This window comes from Primulina huaijiensis, chromosome 1 (genome assembly GCF_012295235.1).
Source record: "Primulina huaijiensis isolate GDHJ02 chromosome 1, ASM1229523v2, whole genome shotgun sequence".
Taxonomy (NCBI): domain Eukaryota; kingdom Viridiplantae; phylum Streptophyta; class Magnoliopsida; order Lamiales; family Gesneriaceae; genus Primulina; species Primulina huaijiensis.
Window position 1 is genome coordinate 8146610 of NC_133306.1, and position 10155 is coordinate 8156764.

At 33.0% G+C, this 10155-nt stretch overlaps 1 protein-coding gene across 2 annotated transcripts; it reads left to right on the plus strand.

The window, feature by feature from the left end:
- The first annotated feature begins 1272 nt into the window (after nt 1–1272).
- Nucleotides 1273–8247, plus strand: LOC140981119 (uncharacterized). Of its 2 annotated transcripts, XM_073447399.1 has the most exons (17): nt 1273–1481; nt 1595–1780; nt 2272–2451; nt 2728–3136; nt 3300–3418; nt 3510–3587; nt 3809–3949; nt 4844–4888; nt 5324–5490; nt 5674–5752; nt 5858–5943; nt 6188–6317; nt 6646–6778; nt 6961–7020; nt 7051–7154; nt 7621–7816; nt 8044–8247. In XM_073447399.1, the coding sequence occupies exons 1-17, from the start codon at nt 1362–1364 to the stop codon at nt 8244–8246; spliced, it is 2436 nt and encodes an 811-aa protein (XP_073303500.1). In that variant the 5' UTR covers nt 1273–1361; the 3' UTR covers nt 8247. The 2 variants fall into 2 exon arrangements, with proteins under 2 accessions (XP_073303500.1, XP_073303492.1); XM_073447391.1 differs by having other exon boundaries at nt 6961–7154.
- Nucleotides 8248–10155: the final 1908 nt, after the last annotated feature.

The window sequence follows — 10155 nt, forward strand, 5'->3', positions numbered from 1 at the left end:
AACAAATTCGAGCTTTGTCAAGTTTGACATGGTGGTACTAAAAAAAATTATGATGCATTTTATTAGTTAATGAATATTGCAATACAAAGTAATTGATAAACAACAAATACAAGTATTCGTAAAAATAAAGAAAACACACGAGGAAGATATTCTCCGATAAATATAAGATTCGTGAGTATTATAACGAAAATAATTAAAAATAACCTTGAGAAAGCCATCTTTTTTTTTCTTCGAAAATTTGATGAAGAATAATTTTTAGAGAAGAAGAGAAAGTTTGAGTGATTGAATGTGTTTGTGAGATCATATTTATAGGACAAAAACTAGCCGTTTTGTTACCTTTTATGACCGTTGGTGTACAAAAAAATAAATGTATGTATTTGTATAATTTTATGGTAATAATATGGTGTATATAATATTAGTCATGTTTAAATAATTATGTATATCATATCATATTATTATAATGAGGTGTCATATTTTGTTTAAAAATCTTATAGGCTTTTATACTTGTCGTATCCCTTACCGGGAGTGTGCGATGTCGTCTTAATATCATCCCAGAATTATAACAAGTTTTTTGAAAAATTTATTTGTATTATTTCTGATCTTTATTATATAATAACATTATATTATATATTAAATATATACACAATAAATAAATAAATAATAAAATAAATTTTATTATTTTTATTACCTTTTTCTTCTGTTTTGGAGCTTGGAAAAATATGGAGGACTTTTAGAGCTTCGTGCTGATAACGTGTTGTGAAAAAGTAAAAATTTACGGTAAAAAGTAAAAATCACAAACTCTCAAAATTATCACACTACACATTTTATAATATTTTTCTCTCAACTCAATTGTGTTTTTCTACACAAATGAGAGATCTATTTATAGAAAATCTTTACAAAATAATCCAAAAATAAATTCATCATTATCTACATCATCACAAACTAATTTTCAATATTTACAACTCTTATTTTCAACATTCAAATATTCAACATTCAAATGTTCAACAAACATGTTTTAAATATTAATTTTCAACAATTTTATGTATTTTTGATATTTTATTCATAGTGCCCCTTTTATTTGTAATATTTTACGGATATGGAATTTTATAAAATAAGCGGACCCAACGGAATTAGAAAATAATAAATTCTCTTGAAATGGGGGAATCTATTTTGTTTTTGGTCCAATAGTGAGTACCCAAGATGGGCCCAACTGTCCAGGCCCAATTTATTATGACCCCTCTTGCCACAAGGCCATGCAGATGACCCGGCCCGCATGAATAAACAATCTGAAAGATGGCGCTAGGGTTTATACGCCGAGTAAAACCCCAATGTACGAGTTGTAGACAGGGAAGAATTGGAAAATGATTACAGGAGGAAAGAGCTTCGTTTCCTCACCGCCGGCATTCTCAAACGATGCCAGGAGAGTTCTCGTTTGCACCGGAAACATTGTATCGATTTTCAGCACCTCAACTGGCTTACAGGTCCTTCCTCTTATGAATATATCCTGATTCTGGAACCGTTTTTAGTTTTAAAAATTGGATTCACCGCCAATTTTGTAAAAAGTTATCTTTTTTTTTTGTTTTCCCTTTTGAAGACAAGTGAATTAGTAGGCCACGGTTCACTGGTGACATCGGTGATAGTTGTTCCAGCTTCCACTCCAGGGAGTACAGTTTTATGCTTTTGCTGGACGTCTTCGTTAGATGGCACAATCAAGTACTGGGATTTTGCGGCGCCTGAATTGATGAGGACTGTAGACATTCGTTTCCCCATTCACTCAATGGTGATTTAAGTTTTTTCATATTTAGCCGTTTATTGTTCTGACTGCGGTGAACTTGAATTCAGTATTGCTTTATGTTCCCTTCACTTAGTGAGATATACAACAATATGTAATAGCTGACAGGTGAATCGTTGAATTGTATTATGTGTGAAGAGATTAAGAAGATTTTCTCTCGGTGAGTTTGGCAAGAACTTCTAATTTCAGGATCTTGAGAGTTGAGAAAACTTGGAATATAAACAAGTACATCTCAATCCTTGTTTTGGACCAGGGACTAATCTAATATTTTGGAATCTTAAACATGGTACATTGCATTTGTGATATTGACCTTTTGTTCATTTACAGGATTGTTTTATCAGTTATGGGCCATAAAGAAGAATATGCCTACACTTTTCTTTAAATTGTCTTCTACAATAACATTGTCACAGATTTATTATTTTATGATAACAAATAATGATTTGGATCTAGGTATCTGATGTATGTCATCATGAATTCAGGTGATTCCAAGTTTATTTAGCCAGGAAACTGAGAGTAACGAAAAGATCCCTGATCTTTTTGCTTATGTCTATACCGAAGATGTGAAGAAAAAGGGAAAACTACCTAGTTTTTCATGTGGGCAGATTCGAAAATGTAATTTGACCAAGTCTCGCTTAGTTGGTGGAGTTACTTTGGCTGAGGTACTCGATTTTTTAATGTTTTACTTGTTATTGTGATTGTTTTGCAGTGATATGTTGGTGGTGATTACTAAATTTTGGTCATGATTATGTATTTATGTTAGATTAGATAGATCCTAGAATATATTAGTTATTAACTTGTTGCTCAAGTTTCCTATCAAAAAAAAAAAAAAAAACTTGTTGTCTGTACTGTAGTTCTTTTTATTCGCTTATCCATGTTTTTTTTTGTTTATTCTTTTTTACTTATTTTCTCTATGGCCATGTATTACTGTTTTGCAGACAACAAAACCAGGTTCCTTGATAATTAGTCCCTCCGGGAAATACATTGGAATATATGAAAAGCGCAAACTTCGAATATGGGAAATTCCAGGGAAAGATTCTGAAAGTGTCGCTTATAAGAAAGTCAGATTGCATCATACAAAATCATTTACCACTGTGGCATTTCATCCGACTGAAAGGGTGATAGCAGCAGGTGATGCTACAGGAAGAATCCTATTATGGAGAGGTGTTGGGAATGGAGCATTCTCTAATGGTGATAAATTAATCAATGGAGGAATAGACAAAGATGTAGAAGATAGGCCTGGGGTGAGGGGTGACGATGATGCAGATTCTTGCACCACATGGCATTGGCATTCTTCACAAGTGAATGTTCTCTTCTTTTCTTCGGACGGTGCTTATTTGTACTCAGGTATCATGAATTTCTAGTAATTATAATGATTAAAGTGAAAGAAAAGCTCATTATACTGGGTAACATTATATGGTACCATTCTCCGCCGCCTTTTCTAATTTATTCTCTTTGATTTTGAGATGAAACTTCATGTTGTTTCACAAAAGAATATTTAACTTTCTAGGTGGGAAAGAGGGAGTTTTGGTGGTATGGCAGTTAGACACTGGAAAGAAAAAATTTCTTCCACGAATTGGATCTCCACTTCTACATTTCATAAATTCTTCCGATCCTTCTTTAGCTTGTGTAAGAATTACATCAATTTCAGTAATTGTCGTGTTATTCACAAATTCCATATGTTTCATTTGAGTTAGTTTTTAATAGTGAATTTTGTCAGATATCCTGTGCAGATAATCGTATTCATCTACTCAGAATGCCTTCGATGGAGATTTCAAGATCCATTTCAGGAATTAGGGTTTGTTCCAATCTATTATGGACCTTTACAAACTGATTGGGATCGGAGAACCTTGGAAAATATGTACTTTGTCAACAAAGTAGGATGTCACGAAGGCTTTTTTTATAAGTAAAACTCACAAGGATTAGGGATTGGAAACAGTTGACTCTAGAACCCTTCGCTCTGATGTTAAATGAATATCTCTTCTTGTGCTCAGAATCTATTTTTTTTCCTAATTTCAGCTTCCAAGTTCCTTTTTGGGAATTTACAAGGGATTTGGCTCGGGTGTTGTCATCAATTACACTGCCGGAGTGATTGTAGTACCTACGGAGAACTACTGTGTTCAATTTTATAGTTTATTTGATGATCGTGAGATTTCAGAGGTGAGCATGGACAGTATTGTTAATTAAATTCGTGTTTTACTCAAGTCATTTTATGATTCCAAAAGTTTCAGTTGTCTTCTCTTTGTTACATGTGCGTTTGTGTATCTCCTCACGCTTGCGAGGAAGACTAACGCTCTTTAGGTTTTGTTTTGATAGTTTTGGCGGAAGAGTTTTGGAAATATATTTTCAGGAAATACAATGTATGCTCAGTTTTCTTTTGAGAAAATAAACCTGGTACTATAGATGTCGAAACATGTCAGTAATTGTTGGATAATTTTTTTTATTATGAATATAAAGGTATTAGTTTTTTAGTCATGTAACACACTAATAGAGTATTTTTGGTAAGTGATGAAAAATTTAGTTATAAGTAATTATCATGTCAGGAGATTAAAGATTTAAAAAGAAGAGAAAGTAAGTTTTGCGGAAAACCGAAAAGAAGGAAAATAGATGCTAGTGTTTGTTTCTGTTTCATAGATGAAAATTTTTTCTTGATAATTTTTTTGGCTTGATTCTTTTTGGCATGCTATGCATTTTTACCTTCTGTTGTGGTGGGGAAAATCGAATGGATTTTTGTTCACTGGTTTTACTATGCTGTTAACATGGTATCTGTGATCTGTCTTTGGCTAAGACTGGAGATGAATCATGTTTGGAGTTTTAGTTCCTGAGATCATACTCAATTTGGTTGCTTTTAATTTTTATGAAGTGGCCTTTTGCTTTTGAATGTCTGGTTTTTCATGAAGTGTTTGGGTTTGGTAAACAAGTATTTTTTATATTAAGTTTTATTACCCAGAAAAACTCTGCATGTTGAGCAAAGGTTGCCCATTATTCTTGGCGCAGTCCAATCTCTCTTTTTCTCACTATATGTGAAAATGATCTCTTGTTTGCATGTTTCAGGTACAAATATGTCAAAGGAACCATCATCCAGGTGATGAAATAACGGTATAGGACCTCTCATCTTTATTCATATCAATAGGAATCCTAATAAATCTGGATGAATGAATTTCTCCTTTTGTAACACTAATCTAGATTTCATAGTTTTCACAAGGACGACGAGTATTATCTTTTTGACTTGCATTCCTCGTTTTCTTTTGTATATGTTAGTTCTCAGTATATTCAAAATCTACTTTTGTATGCGTGGTTTGAAAATCTGTTTTGGTGGTTGGATCTTTTGTGGTTTGAAAATCTGTTTTGGTGGTTGGATCTTTTCTTTTTATTTATTTTAAGCCTTTTCTCATAATAAATAATCAATTTCTGCTTGTAAATATATTTTCCATTTTTGCAGTTTCTTGAAAGGTGAATTCTCTGAGTCATTTATGAAAAGTCATTTATTAATTCTTTTGTTGTCAGCCTAAAGCAATCTGACAAACTTTGCAGGTAAAAGTGGATTTAGTGGCCGTTTCCTCTGATTGTTCTACAATGATCACTGTTGAAACCAGACTCGCTGAGGAAGGAATTGGCAGCCTTGTGAGTCTTAAATTCTGGTCATGTTACACTCAGAACAAAGACTTTTCTTTATCTACCATCATATATGAGCCTCACAGGTTTATTCCTTTTTATATCCTTTACAACTTTTTATCCAGAGTCTAGACGTAATTTCATATTTCATATGTTTTCACAAGATCAAATCATTTAAATCGTGCCAGTCTGATAAATTTAAGATTGAGTTGTCTTTAGCATTCAAATTAACTAATGGAGTCCCATGCTTCGGGCTAAATACTATGCAGGGAGGCTGGGATATCTTCCATAGCTTTCCGTCCATCTGGTAACATGGCCGTCAGTTCTTCATATGGTGGCGACTTTAAGGTAGGTGGTCTCATTTATAATTTTATCTAGTTGATAGGTGGGTAACATTTATAATTTTATCTAGTTATTGATTATTCATATTTAGTTAACCATTTCAAATGGCAGACTTGGGTTCGTAAATACAAGACCACCTTGCAGGATCATTCGCATCAGAGTACTGGCTGGGCATGCCACGCTGTTGGATCATACAAGTATTCTCTATGCAGAAGATAATCTCAGCTTTATGATTTGATCTGATAAACCTGTTTGATAAACTGATATGTAACATGTAACTGTGTTTTGAAATCCATCAAGTTTGAAGTTATATGATTTACTCATATCTATGGTTTTGTTATGGCCAATTTTACTTTTCAATTCATCTACTGTATGAATATTTATGAAAAGAATAGCTAATCTGTCATCGAAGGATGCATTACCGAAGGTTACTTTTGGCAGGAAGAAGCCTATGACCGCTGCTGCATTTTCAAGTGATGGGACTGTTTTGGCTGTTGCTGCAGATAAATTTATTACCTTGTGGGATCCAGATAGAAATATTCTGGTGGCTGTCGTTGGAGATACTCTTGAGGTGTTTTTCCAACATCTGCATTTTCATTATTATTTGGAACATGAATTGGGACAGTCATTATTCATGGAAAAGTGGATTCTCCCTTGATAATGTTCTTGTTTTAGTATTCTTCTAATGGGGCTGGACATTTCTCGTTATTGCTGAATTATAATAATGTGACAATAATTACTCGATGATTGCATGAACAAGAGTTTTAGACCGTCAATGTTGTAGCCATCGATCAAATTGGCATATACTAAAGATTTTACTCGAGATAATTTTTTATCGGTTTTTTGTTATATGTTTCCATTAATAGTATTGTCACTAAAAATATTTACGTGTTGTGCAGCCAATTTCAACCCTTTCATTTGTCGGGAAGTCTGCGTATCTTGTATCTGCTTCACAAGGTTCCAACCCTCAGCTGACTATATGGAGTATGTCAAAGCTCTCAACATGTTGGTCCTACCGGCTTCATGCAGAAGGTGATATGCTGTTTCCTCCAGGGGAAACTGTTCTAATTAACAGAGTATCTGTTCATTGATGTATTAATTGTTTGATATCTACAATTAAGTATCTGGAAAAGACTTGTAGGTGTGTTTATATTATGTACCTGGGTGACCTGTAGTGCATTTCTTGTAGGTTAATGGTGTCTTAATGTTTGCAGCTATTACTTGTTCGACGAACAACTCTTCCTTTGCTGTTCTTGCTCGCCTCAAATCACCTACAACCATGGAGTCTGATCATGCTGCATCACCAACCATGGAGTCTGATCATGCTGCATCACCAGGTCCGGATGGGGTTATCTTGTTTTTTGATGTAGAAAATCCAGTGCCATTGGCAACCTGGTTTGTCAGCAAGGTAACTTTCTCCTTCCTATGCTTTTCTATTTGTTCGTTTCTTCACGATTTGATTCTGAGGTAATTTTACATTTCGGTAGTGGCGTTTATGTTACGTATATGAGGTTATCTTAGGTGTCGTACAAGTATATATGATGCGAGAACTGTTGTCGCTTCTGCTACTTGACCAGATTCTTTTTTGGTTCAACAAAATGTGATTAATCTTGCCTTTTAAATACTCCGTCATTTACCTGTTCAATAGGAAACCGTCATCTTGGCCACTGATTGGAAATACCAACGCCTCTGACAGTGGTAGAAATACAGTTGAGAATATGTGAGGAACGACTATGTTTACTGAATACCCACTAGAATGCTGATGAAAATTAAAAAGTTTTGCCAACAAAATGATTTTGTTAGAATTGGAACTTTCATATTAATCCGAAGTATTGCCTTCACATCTTGATATTTAAAACATTCTCGTGTTCCAGGCTGAGGGTGGACGGCTTTCTTTTGTGGAGTCAAGTCCAAAAGTAGATGAGGATGCTGCTGAATCAAAAACAACTGACATGCTTGCTTACATAGATGGTACTCATGAGTATGTTCTATTCGATCCATATGATGAGCAATCTTACGACAAGCTTAGCATTTCTGGCCCAAGGAATTTCGGCAATCCGGAGGAAACAGGTTAGGTTTGATTTATACTGCATTGCTCTATTTGCAGCCATTGGCTCCTGCTTGAAAACATGTGTCCCACTTAATGTATATGCACTACGCTATCTCTCTCAGATATCTCACATGATTGTTAGAATTTTCTTATGATGAATTCCATTAATTTCTTGCTTTTGTACCACTTTTCTGCTACTTCAGTAACCGAATCCGGTGTATTATATAATTTGCATTTCAATTAGCAGAAAGATTTGGCTATGCATCCATCTACGGTGAGTTGCCAGAATTCAGCTTGACAATAGATCAGACGTCACTCCCATCAATCCCATCGGAGAAAATGTGGAAGACTATATTCAGTGGACCATCTCACAGCCTTCCTCCTCTTCCAAAGTTGTGTTCAGAGTTTTTGGAATCATTACTGGAGAGGAGGTCTATGGTTGTTGAATGAACCGATTAAATTTCTCTAGCTAGCCCTTGGCTTGGTATCAGTGACGAGACTGTGCGATGCTTATAGCAGACCGAAAAAGATCATGTAGGTGAAGGAGGCAATCCAATGCCATATTCTTAGAGGGGAATGCGGTTAGTTTATAGAGATTAGTGGGATATCATGGTGCTGGGTTGAAGCAAGGTTGTGGAGATATAGATCTATTGATTGTTTTGTGATATACTAAAAGGAGGGTATTTTTGTATAACGAGATTCTCAAGTGGAGGTATTGTTGAGTATTTCATGTGGATTTTGAAGATTTGTTGATGCCACATGCATAATATATGTGAGACTTTTCGGAAAGCAGTTTGTAAGATTTTGTTGAGAATTTTTCCTGCTCGAGAATTTTTAAAAGAAAATTGATGATTTGTAACGCTAATGAAAATGCTTCTAGTGTCCTTTTTTCTTTTAAAAATATTGAATCAATATTTTTTTTAAAAAAAGTAAACTCATATTTAGAAAATTAATCTGAAATTTGAGGATTTTTTTTTTATCTGGAGAAATATCTCGCAGGATTTTGAGGAATGATAGTTGTCTTAATTTTTTTAAAAAAGTTGATACTTTTGTTAAACTTTACTAGTTTGACTTCAGGCTGTTTCAATTTAGATAGAGCATGTTCGGATTTAAACAGCCGTTTAAAAAGCTTTTATATTTAATTGAGCACGTGTTTTAAAATGTTTTTGATGTTCGAATTTATGTTTTGATCTAATTGATAATTTATATATTTCTAAAAGTAATTTTTGTACTCAAATTGTCAAATTTAATGCAAGCCCAAGTGGATTCCATGGCCAACAGAGTAAGCGGATGAATTGAATAACCGAAGAGTTAGAGAACATGGCTTACATACAAATATTTTCGTGACTAGCGGAGTTCTACTCCAGCTCAGCCAAAACTCGAGCTCACACTTGATTTGATTGAATTAATTGAGTATATTATGGATTTGTTCGAGTAGCTCGTTAGTTATTCGATTACATATATTTATTTATATATATTTATTAATTATTTATTTAAAATTAAAATAAATCACGAGTTTTTTGATCTCGAGCTCGAACTTGAGAATTAATATTCGAGTTGATTGAGCTCGAGTTCGAATATTTTAAATTCTTTTTGACTCGAGCTTGATTAGTATGATACTTGGCTTGATTGCACCTCTATTCGTAACATTGGTTCTTGAAATAATAATGAATTTTTTTAAAAAACTCGCATTGATGAGTAACTTATAAAAGTTTAAAAAACGAAAAATAAAATTACAACAAAAGTGCCTAAACAAGTTTTTTCTTAATCGTAACAAATATTTTTTACTTGCTCTTTTTATTCATATTAGTGTATCGGTGCACACATATGTGCTTGTATATTTATTTTTTTTAATTCATAGATTTATATTCAAATAAGTCATAATTGTAAAAATTAACAAGAAATGAAATGTAATTTTAAATTAATTTTCACACACACACACACATATATATTATCTATTATATTATATTATATNTTTTTTTTATCTTTTCATTATGTAAATTAAATTAATTAAAATTTATAAATAACTCATTATCGAATTATGAATTTTCTTTGATATCTTATTAGTTTTTTTTTCATGTCCTCGTTAGTTTGTTTTTGTGACGTTGACTATAACTTATGCTTTAAAAAAATATTTTTCGCAAAGGTTTATATTAAAAAATACTTTAATAAAATATGTTCAAAAAATTTATTGTGATATAATTTTTTACAAAAATAGTTTTAAATTTTTAAATCTATTTACTTGTGACTGTTTGCTAGAATTTATGTATTTAAATTAAAGTTTTTGCAACCGAAATTTTTTTTGCGGTTTATATTTATAAATTATTTAAATAAAACACAGTAAAAGATCGTTGTGATT

Bases quoted from the DNA above. Each gene is read 5' to 3' on its own strand.
- LOC140981119 (XM_073447391.1), top strand. From the start codon at position 1,362: ATGATTACAGGAGGAAAGAGCTTCGTTTCCTCACCGCCGGCATTCTCA. The intron at 1,482-1,594 runs GTCCTTCCTCTT...TCCCTTTTGAAG, and splicing joins GCACCTCAACTGGCTTACAG to ACAAGTGAATTAGTAGGCCA. The intron at 5,944-6,187 runs GTATTCTCTATG...TACTTTTGGCAG, and splicing joins CACGCTGTTGGATCATACAA to GAAGAAGCCTATGACCGCTG.